The sequence below is a fragment of the Poecilia latipinna genome, unplaced genomic scaffold (assembly GCF_001443285.1).
Source record: "Poecilia latipinna isolate Pla-1442-1.1 unplaced genomic scaffold, P_latipinna-1.0 Scaffold1074, whole genome shotgun sequence".
Taxonomy (NCBI): Eukaryota; Metazoa; Chordata; class Actinopteri; order Cyprinodontiformes; family Poeciliidae; genus Poecilia; species Poecilia latipinna.
The window spans coordinates 181380-197223 of NW_015113690.1; the positions used below are offsets into that span (position 1 = coordinate 181380).

The 15844-nt window shown below is 40.6% G+C and overlaps 1 protein-coding gene across 3 annotated transcripts in view; it reads left to right on the forward strand.

The window, feature by feature from the left end:
- The window catches only part of uacab (uveal autoantigen with coiled-coil domains and ankyrin repeats b), a 54255-nt gene that overhangs the window by 31260 nt on the left and 7151 nt on the right, over positions 1–15844 (forward strand). For 2 of the 3 annotated variants that reach the window (XM_015051924.1, XM_015051925.1), the window contains exons 4-17: positions 612–676; positions 2018–2075; positions 2725–2795; positions 3027–3133; positions 3574–3755; positions 3947–3984; positions 4281–4337; positions 4505–4612; positions 4823–4855; positions 5497–5589; positions 5826–5856; positions 5971–6020; positions 6992–9616; positions 10448–10600. In XM_015051924.1, the coding sequence (XP_014907410.1) occupies positions 612–676; positions 2018–2075; positions 2725–2795; positions 3027–3133; positions 3574–3755; positions 3947–3984; positions 4281–4337; positions 4505–4612; positions 4823–4855; positions 5497–5589; positions 5826–5856; positions 5971–6020; positions 6992–9616; positions 10448–10600 (3671 nt within the window). The remainder of the gene's footprint in view (positions 1–611; positions 677–2017; positions 2076–2724; positions 2796–3026; positions 3134–3573; positions 3756–3946; positions 3985–4280; positions 4338–4504; positions 4613–4822; positions 4856–5496; positions 5590–5825; positions 5857–5970; positions 6021–6991; positions 9617–10447; positions 10601–15844) is intronic. The other variant, XM_015051926.1, reaches the window with a different exon arrangement.

Below are 15844 nucleotides of genomic sequence, written 5' to 3' on the forward strand. Positions count from 1 at the left end.
CTCCACAAAAACAAAAGGAAAAGGAAAAAAAAAAAAAAAAAAAAAAAAGTTCAATCATAGATATTAAATGATTAATTGGAAAAATGACAGCACCCGCCTGCATAGAGGAATTAGTAGTAGGTGATGTTGCTGATAATAAAACTAGATCAGCAAGTGTTGGCCTTGTACCAAAGTTGACAATTTTAGCATGAACAGTACACTGTAAAAAAAAGAAAGAAAAGAAAACGTTATTATGTATGGATCAGATTATACCACAATACAATCTGTTTTTTTTTTAAATTAACCACACAATTGAATTCAAGCTTCAGATGTCACTTGAAGAATATTAACACTTAGTGTTATCTTATCTGCTGTGTTGCTTTACAGAAAAGCAACATTTACGTTTTTAAATGGCTGCTGAATTGCCTGCTGCTAATTGATTCTGCCTTAATTAAGATGGTAAAGATACTGTCATACAATTATTGGTTATACTTCCCTGATCTTAATTAGAGAGCAAACACTATGCCTTCAATAAAGCTTTCCACAGTTATTGTATTAATCATTAAGCACTTAGTGTTGGAATAGAGTTTGCATTTTAATTAACCCAAAATTGTCCTATTTGTCTGCATTAGGAAAAAACGCTCTTCATCTGGCTTCAAAGTACGGAAATTCTCGGTGCGTGCAGAAACTCCTGCAGGTAAAGTACATTTCATTATTTACCTATAAGAGAGAAGAAAAAAGAGCACGGTGCTATTTATTATCCATGTGTTTTCTTCTCTATTAATGTTCACACACAGCGTGTCTGCACGCCATTGTATTTTGGTTCCAGTTGCCCCGTCGGTCGGAGCAGTTGTCCCTTCGGCCCCCTTAAATAATTATTGCCGACCAGCCCTCACCTCTTAGCCCTCTCCATATCGGGGCCCTGTTGAGTCACCAGGGCCCCTCTGGGGGCTTACGTGTTTACAATGAGAGGAATTTCACTCCAGCATTGTGCTCTCATTGTTGGAGACCTTTCCCCTGCCTCCATCTCTCACATGGCGGCGATCTAATGGAGGTTGTGGCTGTTGGCAGGGGATTGTCAGCAGTGTTGACAAGCTCGCCCTCCTACGCTCCCCTCCAGCCTCCCCACCCCATCCGTTCTTAGTGCCGTCATCACACCTCCCGTAGCAGCTTGATACCAGCAGCCACAGCCTCCCCTATCTCTCTGTCAGCCTGAACCCTCCAGGTATAGGATATCCCCCCTTCTGCTCCTACCCTCGCTGCTGGGTCATTTGAGCATGTAGATAATTTTTGCCACTTGTTGCTAGAGAGAGCTGGGTTTTAGCTGGCAGGGCTTACCCAGCAACATCAGGCCCCCTATTAGAGTCCTCAAGGTTTTCATCACGGCCCCTCACCGGTACAGTAGTACAGTGTCCGACCAGCTGAGTGAGAGATATCACGAGCATTTCAGCACAGCGCCGTCCGGTGTGACGCAAGGCGCCTGCTGCTGTTGCTCAGATTGCACGGCCCAGTCAGCCACTTCGGGAGAAGTTATGTTGATGATGAAATTCGACCCTTATTCACAGTGGGAGCATTTTACTTAACCATTCCTTAAATACATCTTTGTAACTTATAGAGCAAAGAGTTTATGCTTTGCAGGTGGACCAAATTATAAGACGCTAAGGCTATCTTCACACTTCAGGCGAATACGACCATGTGCGGCCCATATTATACTTTTTTGCGACAATTCCGATCTTTTTGCCCTAAAAAAAAATCCGATCTGAGCTACTGCTATATGTGTTACTAAATCAGAAATTTGTCCGATTTTTTTTTTTTTTTTTTTCAGAGTCATGTCGCATTTAATGCAAATTTTACGTTATATTTCTGCACCAGAAGAAGCAAGAACAGACGAAAAAACAATGGCTGAATTATGAAATTAAGAATGAAATTACTACTTTAGCTTTCTGGATGTATAACCTGGTTTTTCTGTGAAAGAAAGGAAAACAGGGAAATGAAAATAATAAAATGTGTGTCAAACTGAATGTCTGCTACGTTCTAGCACAACTGTCCAGTCGGAAACGTCGACCTACAAGGACGCACTGCTCTACACGATGCCGGTAAGACTCCACTTTACTCTGCTGGTGGCTGAACTGGGCTTTAACGTAGCGCTGCTGCTAACATGACGATTTATTCTCGGGGAGAGTCAGCAGTGACTCAGCTCTTCTAGACCAGACTTGACTTCACACTACACTTGTGGTGGCTTGACTCTATGGTAGTTCTGTATCGTATAAAAAATCCCACCTGCTTCCTACATTAACGTCACAAGAACTGATCACATTCTAGCATCATCTTTTCTCTAGAGCTGTTGTTGTCTTACTAGGACAGTTAAGATTCTTTCACAAGAGATTTCAGGAAGGGGGAAGATACTTTCTCATACCTCTGAACCTTGAGTTTAATATCCTGAAGCTTTTACTGCCATTCTAACTATAGTTATCTCTCTCCTTTGTAGTGATAATAATACCCTCAAAGGCCAGACTTTATTTTTGTATTCCTGCATCACAAGCTACTTTGCATTTAATATCTGCCACATTAAATGAGTTGATTTTAGACTTCTCTGCTGACATTTAAATACTAGCCTCTTCGGGCTTTAAATCCACAGACTGCAGCTGGAGCTAAGTGGATCTGCATATACCTCTTCCTGTTAAATGGAGTGAAATAATTGTAGGTTTGTCGCTTCTTGTTTTGTTTTGTTTTTTTTCTCCTCAGTGATGGCAGGCTGCACCTCCAGCGTGAAGCTTCTTTGTGACAATGGGGCTTCTGTGAACATCTCTGATTTTGTAAGAAACATAATAAACCTTTTATTTCATGCATAATAGAGCTGGGTTTTTAAAATCTAGAATGTGCTTTTTATTAGTTTTTTTTTTTGTTGTTTTTCTGGAAAGACAAATGTTTCTGCTCTGCTGATAAATCCTTTTGCTTTGTAACTGTAAATGAAGTCTGAAGCAGTCTGTCTTCGTTAATTAATTGTCTGGATTAGTTTTTATATTTCTGCGTGTGCTTTTCTGCAGGATGGCAGGACTCCTCTGATTCTGGCCACGCAGATGTGTCACCCCCACATATGTCAGCTGCTGCTGGAGCGAGGAGCCGATTTCAATGTCCGAGACAAACAAAACAAGTAAGTTCCTGCAGCCCTGGGCTGTTTCTCTTCGATAAGCCTGTTGCATGTCAGCTTTGATTATTTTCAATCCAAGCCGCAGACAGAAAGCTGCTTTGAACAGATTATGTAGGGTTGATGAGTTGGATTTCACACGGAAGCGGTTTCTTGTTCCAGGTTTTTTTTGAGTTGCCACACATTAGCTTGTCAGAAATGTAACGCTACTAGATGTAGATGTTATAAATTAGAAAGCAAAAAAAAAAAAAAAAAATGCTGCTTTTCATGTTTACGATTAGTTTTCTTACCCGTAATTCAAATTTTCTACAAATGACTTAGCCCAACACAACTAAACGTTAATTCCTCATTGTTCAGCGTTCGAAACGGGACACATTTCTCCGAAAGGCTTGCGGGGATGTTTGGACGTGTTCTTGCCCTGAACCTGTCTCTGTTGCCTCCCTAAGGACACCTCTGATTTTGGGCTGCGAGTTCGGCTGCAAGGACGCCGTGGAGGTGTTACTGAAGGCCGGCGCTGATGTGAAAGCAGTCGACAACATGGGTCACGATGCATTTCACTACACTCGACTCAGCAACAAGCCAGAGCTCACTACAATGATCAAAAGTCACCTTGATAAGGCCAACAGAGGTCAGACTGGGAGATACCTGCATGGCTTTGTTTGTGATGAGCACAGGAGAAAGTGGCTAAAGAAATGTTTAATTTAATCTTTAGCTAGTGTCTCGAATAACGACATGATGCCCACATTTGTCTCGGCGTGATTACAAATGGAAGGAAACAGGAAATGAGAATATGTTTTTGATTTTTATTTATTTTTTCAGAAAAAGAAGCTGCAAAGATCGAACAGTGGAAGCGGCAGGTAACCCAGTTGGATTTGGTTTACTCTCGCATCATCGCTCACAGTGTGCTTGTAGAGAAAAACGCACATTACTCTACATTACACTTGTATACAGATATAACATTTTGCTTTTATTTCTATGATTTTGAAATGGTGTGTCTGTATGCCTACATTTCTGGATTGTCATTGTTGTGGTAGGGTAGTCAGGAGTTGATCATGACTGCCCCCTAGTGATAAAATGTCAAAATGTTACAAATAAACTTTAAAAAAAAAAAAAAAAAACCACCATAACTTTGGAAAAAAAATGTCCTCCTCAGCTTTCAGTGGACAGATCGGATGTGGCAGAGTCTAACAGAAAGGATCAGATCATATTTGTAAGTTAACTTCTTTGATGTAACTTCTTCATGCTTTTTGGCGTAATATATTTAAACCAACAGTAATGATCCAAGTTATTTGTTTCCCATAAAATACCAATGGTGAATGGGCAAAATTTTGTGTTTTTAAAAAAATACTTATGTGTTTGATTTATTTCCCCGTTTAGGACCTGGAGAGGCAGAACGAGGCCCTTCAGGAAGGCGTCAGGAAGTACCACCTGGAGCATAAACTTATGACAGATAAGGTCAACATGCTGCAACACCAACTCATGCAGGTATTTGGTCATTTTTCATTGTTTTTGGTGAAAATTAGCATCGGCATGAGGGGGCCATAAGGTTTATCCAATATGATCTAGTCTAGTCACCAGGGACCTTAAAATGCTTCATTCACCAAACACAGTTGTTATGTACACGGAATCACTTAATACAGATTATAAATTCATTAATCTACTGCCATGTAAAATATACATATATTTTATCTGCAGGAAAAGAAAGCAGTGGACGATTCTCAAAAAGAGGTAAGAGTTTGATTTTAATTTCTTTTACAATAAAAAGTGTGTTCGTCCACTGAGCTCCATTTTCCTAAAGTAATGGGTTAGGATCTCTGCAGTAAACTCTTGGATTACAAACCTCTATTCTAAAACTTAAATGAGAAACTTCAACTTAGTTTTCCCTGTGGTTCACCAGGCCATCCAGTTTCTCAACTTAAAGCAGAACATTTCATCCTTTGCTGAAATCTAGATATTTATCTTAAAACTACCACAAATTAGCTGTTGGGTAAAATACACAATAAAACCTTTAGGGATCAACTTTATGTTGCCTTTTGCTTCTGCTTGAACAATCAATGGATCCATTTTTTCCCACATGATTTACTACCTTGGAAATACATGCTGCCCTGACTTCTAAGGTGTACGATCTCCTGCTGACTCGATGTGTGATTTGTAGGATTGTCCAAACTTCTTTTAGACAGAAAAACCCGTCCCTAATGTCAAATTGGCTACAATTCTGCTGGAGGCTTATAGCTCTTTGACGGCATCTGTTTAGGTGGGGTTTTTTTTACAGCCTTAGGTTCTTAGTATTATTTATGTTTCATAGTTAAATAAAACCATCTGATTACTGCCCCGTCACCCACCTTTGCCTTTTCTTATGAATGCATCAGAAAGAGCAGTTGAAGGCGTTACTCAGTGCCAAAGACAAAGAGGAAGGAGGTCGCAGTCCAGAGACTGTCAGAGTTCAGCTCCGGAGTGCTTTGGTCAGTGATTTTATGCACCTCTGACTTTTGATCCCTAACATTAATATTTTTTAGTATTAACTTTATCATGGATGTTTATTTGCCCCAATAAAATTTTTAAAAAATAATACTACTACTAAAAAAAAAAAAAAAAAAAAACTGCAAAGCATGTAACGGGTTTGTTGTTTTTTTGTTTTTACACACATTTTTTAACATCTGCAGTGTTTTTGTTAATGTTCACTTTGTTGTATTCACAGGGGGAGTATCCAGGCCAGTCTATTATCAAAGGTCAGACTCTTTCTTTTCCCTTGTAAATGAAATAATTTATTGCCAGATTATCAAATTTGCCAAACTCAGTTTGCGAAGTTTTAAGTGTTTTAGTTGTGTGCTGTCATCCTGCAGGAAAAGAGAGCATTTTAGTCAAGCAAGCTCAAAGTCTGGATTTCGACCAGGTAGGTTTTATTTCGCAACCCGGATATGAAGTGAACTTTAACATAATTTATTTGCCAAAACATTAACTAAGACTTATTAACAGACTTCAAACTTCATATACTTTGCAGGGTCTGATCCGCTTCATAATGTTCATTTACACTATCGGTTGCCTACAATAATTCTACAGATTTGTGCAAAAGCCTTGAGCTCTTAAATTTTGGTCAGTATAATTAACAACACACATATTAGTGCATTTCTGTGCTAATATGTGAATTTATGAATCTGATCTTTTGAAGACTTAAAGTCTTCAAAAGACTTGTGGTTAAATGATATAAATCATTTAAGCACAAGTAAAGTTTATTTGTATCGCACATTTCAGCAACAAAGTGCTTTACACCATACAAATATAATCCAGTAATCAAGAAACAAGCAGTAAACATTACATTTTGTCAAATGCCATCATCAAGCAAATATACATCAAATATATTCGTCAATGTTCCACTTGCTACTAATCAAAGGCATCTGTAAACATGTGAGTTTTAACCTGGGAAATCTGTGTTTCAGCAGTTTAGCAGTTTTCTGGAAGTTTGTTTCAGATTAGTGGAAATGCTGCTTCTCCATGTTTGTGTCTGGAACTGGGGATGGAGAGCAGAACCAGAAGACAACATAAGACACCACATACTTAAAGTGTGATTTATATCACTAAATTGCACACGGAGACTTAATTTAATTATATTTTCGAATTTATTGATGATCTCATGGAATAAAACAGGAGAAAATAGTAAATTTAGTCAAATTCCTTTTAACATTGACTGAAATTTTATTGTAATGACGATAAAATCAAAATTCTTATGAGAAGAAGCAATACAATAAAAGCTCATCCCAGTTTAACAAAGTTTAACACTTAAAAGAAAGCACTTAAAAATTATACTTTTATACTATAAAAATGTCCTAATTGTTTGGGGTTGTTTTTTTTGTTTTTTTTCTTCAGATGCCACAGAACCGTCCTGCTTCCAGACAACTCCAGAGGAGCCAAACTGCAGGGGGCTGGGACCACCCAGAGGTGGAATCCCTTCGACACGAACTCGACACGATGCGGAGAAAACTGCAGACCGCAGAAGAAGAGAATGGTCTGCTCCAGACGGCGCTTAACCAGAAGAGCCGCGAGTGCCAAGAGCTCGCTCAGAGCCGAGACGCCGTCCAGAAGCGGGCCGACCAGCAGATCCAGGAGCTGGAGGACGCTCTGGGCGACGTCCAGAAGCGGATGCTAGACTCTGAGTGTAAAGTCAAACAGCTGCAGGCTCACGTCGTCGCCGTGAAGGAGCACCTGGGGGGCCAGGCGACAGAAGAACTACGCGCACAGCTGCAGGACGTGAAGGCCAAATATGAAGGCGCGTCGTCTGAAGTTGGTCGGGTTCGTAACCGCCTGAAGCAGAGTGAGAAAGCCTTGGAGGAATACAAGAGCAGCGAGAGCCAGCTGGCCACCGAGACAGAGCGGCTTAGCCAGGAGCTGGCGGCGCAGGCAGCAGAGAGAGACGAGCTGAGCAAAGCCCTCTTAACGATGGAAACCCGCCTGAACAACACTGTCCCGGCCGAGAAGTATGACAACATGAAGAACCTGCTGACCAACGCGGTGGATGAGAAGGAGCGGCAGCTCGCCGAGCTGAGAGAGGACTACGATCGTGTGCTGGAGGAAGTGGCCGAGCTCCACCGGAAGCTGGACACCCCGTCGTCCCGGGCGATGTCTGCGGAGGAGCATCAGAGGATCGTTTCTGCCCTGGAAGAACAGAACGCAACTCTGAAACGGAAGCTGAAGGACGTGACGGCGAAAAGCCAAACCCTTATCGAAGAGGTGGAGGAGAGCGAAGAGGAGCGAGATCTGCTGAAAGAGCAGCTGGACGAGCTCAACAGCAGGATGGAGAATGAATTCATACCCATAAAGGATCACGAGGCAATTCGGGACGACATGGCGGCGGCTCTGGAGGAGCTGAAGGACAAACTCGTGGAGGCCGGCGAGCGATGCGGAAGAGCAGAGGGTCAGCTGCAACAGGTTCAGGCCGAGAAGGCCTTGTTGCAGGAGAGCATGCAGGATGGCAGCGAGACGAATCAGAGGGAGCTGGACGCGCTGAAGGCTCACAACGCCGAACTGATGAAGAAACTCCAACTCGTGCAGAAGAGATGCGAAGACGGAGAGAGAGAACGGGAAGAGCTGACCGCGCAGAAGCAGGCTCTGAAACGGAGCGTGGAGGAGCAGTTTGTTTCCAGGCAGCAGCATGAGAAGGTGAAGGTGGAGTTGAGCTCCACCTTGGAAAGTGTTAAAGCCGACAAGTTGAAGTTGGAGGCCGAGCTCAAAGAAAGTGCAGAAGAGCTGAAGAATGTGAAAGAAGGAAACGAAAAGTTGAAAGAGCAGTTGGAAAAAGTGACGTCGGAGATGAAGAGAGAGTGCATAAGTATGAAAGAGCACAAAGGTGTCGCAGACGAGCTGAACGCTGCTGTCATTGAGGCCGAAAACCGAGCGAACCAAGCATCGGCACTGCATGCTCTGGCCCAGGAGGAAGTGGCAAAGCTCAGTAAGGAGCTGGAGGCCCAGAAGACTGAACTAGATACCATACAGGAAGCTATTAGGTCCAAGTTTATCCCACTGACGGCAGCGGAGGAGAAGGAAACCACCTACAGCTCTCAGGTGAAGGAGCTGGAGCAGAAGCTGGCGGAAACAGAGGAGAAGTATCACAGAGAGAGATCTGTCTGGGAAAGCATGAAACAGGAAAAAGACGAGCTTAAAGTTGAAACGGAATCCGTCCAGCAGAGACTGGACTCTGCTTTGGTCAGCAGCAAAAAACACAAACAAGTTGAGGAAGAGTTCAAGGCTAAACTCGAGGAGCTGGCGCAGAGGTCGGCCAGCTTGGAGGAGCAACTCCAGGAGGCGACACTCCAGAAAACTGAACTGCAAGGCCAGAACGCCCTCTGCAACACTCAGATCCAGAACCTGCAGGAGCAGCTGAAGTCCAAGCTGATGCGGATAGCAACCTATGACACGGAGCTGACGGCGCTCCACGACTCCGCTCACCAAGCTCAGGCCGACTGCAAGAAGGCGAGAGAGGCCCAGCAGGAGGAAGCGCACAGGGTCGCCATCCTCCAGAAGGAACTTCAGGAGCAGCGCAGGGAACAAACGACACTTGAGGCTGAGGTCGCCAAACTCCAGGCGTCCCTCCGCGAAGAGGAGGAGAACAACGCCCAGAGGGCCGAAGACGTGCGCGCCCTGCAGTCGGAGCTGCTGCGAGCCACGCAGGCGCTGGAGGACGTCCGCCACAAGGAGGAGCAGATGAACGAGCTGAAGAAGTTGAAGCAGCAGTTGGAGGACGACGTTGTCAGCCTGGGCGACAAACTGCTGAGTTCGACGCAGGAGTGTCAGAAGGCCCGCCTGGAGCAGCGGCAAGCCAAAGAGGGCGAGAGCAGGGCCAAGGCCGACATGGCGGCCGTCCAGGTGGTGAGCCAGGGCGTCGAGAGGGAAATCAGGGAGCTGAGGGAGCGGTACGATGAGTCGCTCAGTACCATCTCCGATCTTCAGAGGAGGATTCAGGAGTCGGCTCAACAAACTGAAGCCAAAGACAAGAAGGTACCAAACACACTAGGCCTGCAACTAACGGACGTTTTACTAATGAATTATTCTGACAATTAATCAATTGATGATTGATCACCTGTTTTTGATTCGATTAATCAATTATCCTGACGATTCATTGATTATTCTCAAAAATGTATCAGTTTAATGTGTAGAATGGCTCATTCTATACATTTTTCTTTCTACTCACTTTACCCTTTTTTTTAACACTAAATCAAAAATGCATTTAAACATGCAAATAATTAAATTCACTTAAAATTACAAAATAAATATTTTATTGCCTAAACTGAAATGACAGCATTTCTTTAGTGAATTTGAACTGGGTGAAGCTAAAACGTTGCTGCTTGAGGAGTTGTTGGGGAAAACATTTTTACAGACGAAAGTGTTTTTATATTAAATGTATATATATTTATATTTTTTGCAGTTGTGGCTTAGTTACTGCTCTGAATATGTTGGGTTTTTTTCAGCAAATTACCTTTTTGAGTCCGTTTACTCTAGTTGATGATTAATCAATTACTAAATTGACAATTATTTCAATAATGGTCAACTATTATTTTAGTAATCAGTTATTCTATCGATTATTCTGATGTTTAATCGATTAATCAAATAAAAAAACATCCGATTAATCGGATCGTTGACGGTTATTTGATAACCAAATTAATAGACGATTATGTCAGTTATTGATTAATTGTGATTAATCCGATTAATCGTTTCAGCCCTAAAACATGCTTTACAATTCAACTAGTCAGCAACATGTGCTTCATTTGAGATGAAAAAAAGGCTTTTCCCTTCTAAAGAGAAGTTTTATGAAATGCATTGTGTTTGTAGATCACAGAGTTACTGACCGACGTGGAGCGACTGAAGCAGGCGCTCAATGGTTTATCTCAGCTGACGTACACAAGCAGCACACCAAACAAGAGACAGACGCAGCAAGTGGACGCCCTGCAGGCCCAGATCACGAGTCTACAGCAGCAGCTGGCTGTGAGTGGATCCTGCATGGCACAATAACCTGCATGCAGACAGCATTTACTTTGAAGTATTGTGTAGTATCGTGTAAGAGTAGACATTTCATTTACTTGTATTTGCCGTTGCACACAAAATTTCCGGTGGGATTATTCAAATATATGTAGGTCCTCTGCACAGGAATGAAAACTACAGAGTTTCACTTTAAGACTTTCCAGGTTCTGATAAGATCGGAAAACAAAGGGATCAAGTACGGGGTTCCACATAAAAATAATAAAAAAACTTAATTTCTGGAAATTACAGGGTTTTTCACATTCATTTATAAATAGACTATGACCTTCATTATATGTTGGACACAATATAGCTGGCTTCTGTCCAAGTAATTGATTATTTAGCATTTTTTTTTTTATTTAAAAAAATTAAAAGTATGACTGATCACTAGCTGTGATTTTAAACGGTTGATGTTATCTCAGGGTTTCCCCCAGTGTATCATAAGCCTGGCGGCCCGCCATGCTTTACTAACCCTGCCGCCAGGCTAAGCTTTGCTTGTTTACGTTTCTAGGAAAATAAAATAATAAANATGGGAAAATTAAAATCCATTTTGTCCCTATTCTCAAGAATCATTGTTAAAATAAATATTAAAGCCCATTATGAAAATGTTCATTGAACAATGTGTTCAATGAACACATTGTTCATTGAACAATGTGTTCATTCTGCCAGAAATTCAAGAAGCAATACTTAAAAAAAAATCTTTCAAGACAAAATTGTTTGTCTTGAAATAAATAAACAAATAAACAATTTGACACTCATTTGTTTGACAGAAAACAAGGGATTAATATCTTTCCACATGAAATGCAAATGTCGAAATGATCAACAACTGTAAGTAGGCCCCGTTGCATGCTGGGAGGTATTTCCTCTGTCTTTGCAGAGTAATCTCCATGACAATCCCAAAGGGGAACAGTAGGGCATTCTGTTGAGAACTCAAATTCTTCCCCAGAGTCAAAGACTTCCTCACTACGAACCCACTGAACCCAGACCGTCACACCCACCTCATTTACAACCAAGAATTTCACTTGTGTTTATTTTCAATAATGGCCAGCAGGAGCAAAAACAGTGTAAAGGGAGAACGCTGAGAAAACGGCTGTAGCTGCTTCAGACTGTAAGACATCCATCTGTCTGTATATTTTTACTATTATCTTTATATCAGTGAATACGAAGGTATACAGGCAAGGTGATAAGTTGCAGGTTACTTACCCAGGAAACCTTGGTAACCTTAGATGAACTGACATAGATTTAAAAGTAGAACATTTTCAAAAATAGGCTGCACTAAATGCGGTGCTTTGAAAAACTCCCACACCCACCAACAGATTTGTTCTATTTTTGTTTTCTTTGCCTCACCTCGGTGTGTCAGATGATCAAATAAAATTTGACAGATGTAAATAGCCTGAAGAGTTAGTTACTGCATGGGCAAAAAGCAAACAAAAATCTGGGTAACACTTTATTTGAAGGGGGTTGAATAAGACTGTCATGGCACTTTCATAAACATGACATAACACCTGTCATGAACATGAATAAGTCTTCATGAATATTTATGACTGTTGTCATAAAGCGTCATTCGGTAAATTATGACACTTTTAATACAAAGTTGACATGATTCAAAATGTCTTTGTTATGACAACTTGACATTAACCAAGAAATCAATGCTGTTTAAACTTTATCTTTAATAACATAAAGTTACCTAATTTTTAAAGTGCAATCATTAATACTTTTATAACAAATTTATATCAGTAATGATTTCTTGGTTAATGTCAAGTTGTCATAACAAAGACATTTTGAATAATGTCAACTTTGTATTAAAAGTGTCATAATTTACCGAATGACGCTTTATGACAACAGTCATAAATATTCATGAAGACTTATTCATGTTCATGACAGGTTTTTATGACAGTGTCATGTCAGTCTTATTCAACCCCCTTCAAATAAAGTGTTACCAAAATCTGAAATATCTTTTTCACAGCACAGTGTAGCTGAACTCATTTTGTGAAATCCCCTTTGATAACATTGTAAATCTGTCCATTTTCTTTTTGATTATTAACTTTACTATTATTATTTCAAATGCATCTGTTGCTAACACTTTACAGAGTTGTTCTCCACCACTTCCACCACATGATTTGTGACTAGATTAATCAGATTGGCTGCGTTCTTGCCCACTGTGGCATGTCTCCTTGGTGAACCCCCCCTTGATGGTCCCTCATTAGCTTCTTCAACCCATTTGTTCTCCTCATTTCATTGCCTTGGTGTCTGGATTTCTTTTGTCCCACTCTGTCTGACAGCTGGTTGGTAATTATGCTTCCCTGTCTCTGAATAACTTGTCTCTCCAAGTCTTCATGGCATGACATAGTTAAAAGGTTGACCAAGTCTGCATTGAAAGGAAAGGCTCTGCTATAGGAGATGAGAGGCCTATACATCTATGGGAGACCGGGCATTTAAAAGTCTCAGGAGCAGCACAATGTTATTTTATTTTTTAGATTACTCTGCATTATTTTATTACAGGTTTTAGTTTTAATACATCCTTTTGCCAAAATTCTGGCTGGATGATTAACTTTTGTAGAACAATTGAAACGTAACGTTAACCTACTTTATCAATAGTATAATATGATCCTTATGGATGATATTATAAATCACTTTCTTGTTAAAACACCCATAATTAGCCAAGTTTCAACCGTTTGACCTGAACTGGACATTGGTTAGGGTGTTAGGAAACGACTCAGTTACTCACAAGGTTCAACATTGCTGTAGAGCATAAAAGCTGAAACTGAAGTCATGAAAGTGAAAACCACCAATCAAGAAAGAATCTTGTTGATTGCTACTAAGAAGATATGTTTTTCTGCAGCTTTATGAGAGCTTTCATCAAAATATCAATGTGAGTGTGTAATTATATTAGTCTGCATGTATAATTTTGATCCTGTCTCAACATTTAATCTAAACTTCTGGGACTGATTGTCACCTTTAAACCAAACCCACCCCGAAAAGGAAACGGCTTCGATAAAGCTTTAGAAAGCTAAAGTTAACATGATAATTGTGATGATCATAAACTTCTAACCAGAAAATAAGTAAAACTCCCTGCAATCTGTTGTTTGTCTTTAGCACAAAAGGTCACAATGTCGTCCTGGTCAAATCTCAGCAGACGTTGATGGCATTTACCGACTTCTGTTCCAGTCGATGTGGATGTTAATGTTGGTCAGAAATAAATAAAATGATCTACATCTTTTGAGAAGGCACAATGTCCTGATATGTTTTCTTCTTTCAAAAATCATGTTGCATTAAATACAGTCTCTTATTTTTGGAACTGACACAGTTTGCGATGCACAGCTTTGTTTCCCACAACATGTACAAACATAAAAAAACTATGGCTTTATACATACTTGATATATTAAAGCTCCATAAGTTACACAATTTTTTAAACTTTTATAGCCAAACCAAACTTGAACTACCAACTAATCCACCACATTTTGACCTAAAAAAAAAAATACTATTAAAGGGATTTTAATAGTTGCCGTTCTTGGCTTATCTTATATATTATCAAGAAACTGCATAAAAAATATTTAAAAAGGCTGGTGTTCTTGAAAGTCATGTTTGTCTAAAACAATAAATATTAAGAGAAAAAGTAACACCTCAAAGCTACTATTTATCTTTATGAGAGATATAAAAGATGGTACGCCTCCATAGCAACAAGAGCAAAACTGGAAATAAAATGGAAAAAAAAAAAACTTGTTCCAGTTCTTGATTTTGCAACAGAAATTGTTATCCATCTATCTATGTAGTAAATGCTGATCTTTAGAAAACATCAGTTGTGGAAAACAGCGCATTGTGCGAACTGCAAACTATTTAGTCTGCAGTTTTGAATTCAGCCTCTGTGTCACACCAACAAATGTAAATGTTTCTAATGAAGGAGATTTATGAGGAAAGGTCATACCATTTACCGTTAAAACCTTGCGTCCTTCAGTGATCAAAGAAAATTATTCTAGCGAGATCAACTGAAGAGCAAATTGCTCCATATGAGCCCACAAACTCATGGAAAGAAGACAATCCAGTGAGAGCTTTATTACTTTATTACTTCATCGGAAAGTGACGCAAATTCAACATATCTAAATTGCTTTCTAGGAAAAATGCTTCGATATTTATGCATAATCTCTTCTTAGACTTATCTATCTTGGGATAGATTAGATAAGGCTTATCATTTAAAAGAAACACAAATATAAGAGTTAAAAATTTATTTGACAGCAATAAATACATTCTCTAACTAAGTCTGGAAATGTGTCCGATTAATGACATCGGGTGTTTGATGCAGCGCAGCGACTAGGGTGTCCACACCGCTGCAGGGTTTCCCCCAGTGTATATTATAAGCCTGGCGGCCCGCCATGCTTTATTAGCCCCGTTTCTAGGGAAAAAAAAAATCTTTTTTTTTATTTAAAAGCCAGGCTGCAAGCGTCTCTGTTGCTCTGAGCATTTCACTAGCAGAGCAGATTTATGCTTACAGATAGGTTTATAATAGATAGGTTTATAGTTTATGCATTTAAAAGTCGACAGCGCGGACCGATCACACCGCTGGCGCCTCTGCGCTTTGCCTCGCGCGCTGCCGCTGCTTTACCTCAGCGGGATCACGCGCGCCTCCTTCCACTCAAACTGGACGCAGGCTGACCTGTATGGATATTTACATCAACCTACTGTGAGGAATTATGATCCTTTGGAGAACTCTAGGTAAGAGTTTAAAGTCCGCCACGTTAGCTCTGGCTGCGCAGCTCATTGTAAACCGCAGGAATAACTTGTAGCGAATTCAGAGATGTGCGTTGTGGAACGGTGAGAATGATTTATCTTTGTGAACGAACAATTATATGCGGCGTTTACATCTCAATGCGCTGCCCAGCATGTGGTTCTGTGTCTGTCTTCCCTGTAAAGTTTATGTCTGTGGTCCCGGTTGGCCGGAGCGTTTGTGGATAACGAGCAGCGCTAACCTGATCATGCAGGTTCAGCCCGGTGAGGAGCTTTAACGCTCTCCTCGGAGTCACGCATCACGCTGATTTTATATAATTTGAATATTATTTTTAGTATTATTTTTCCGGTTACACGATGCATCAAACCATATCAAATGCGTTGTCTACTTGGAGTTAATATGCGCGGCCGCACGGAGATCTGAGAAACTCGTCCCATAAACTCGACCAACCAGAATAGTTTCTGTGACGCTTATTAAAAACTCAACAG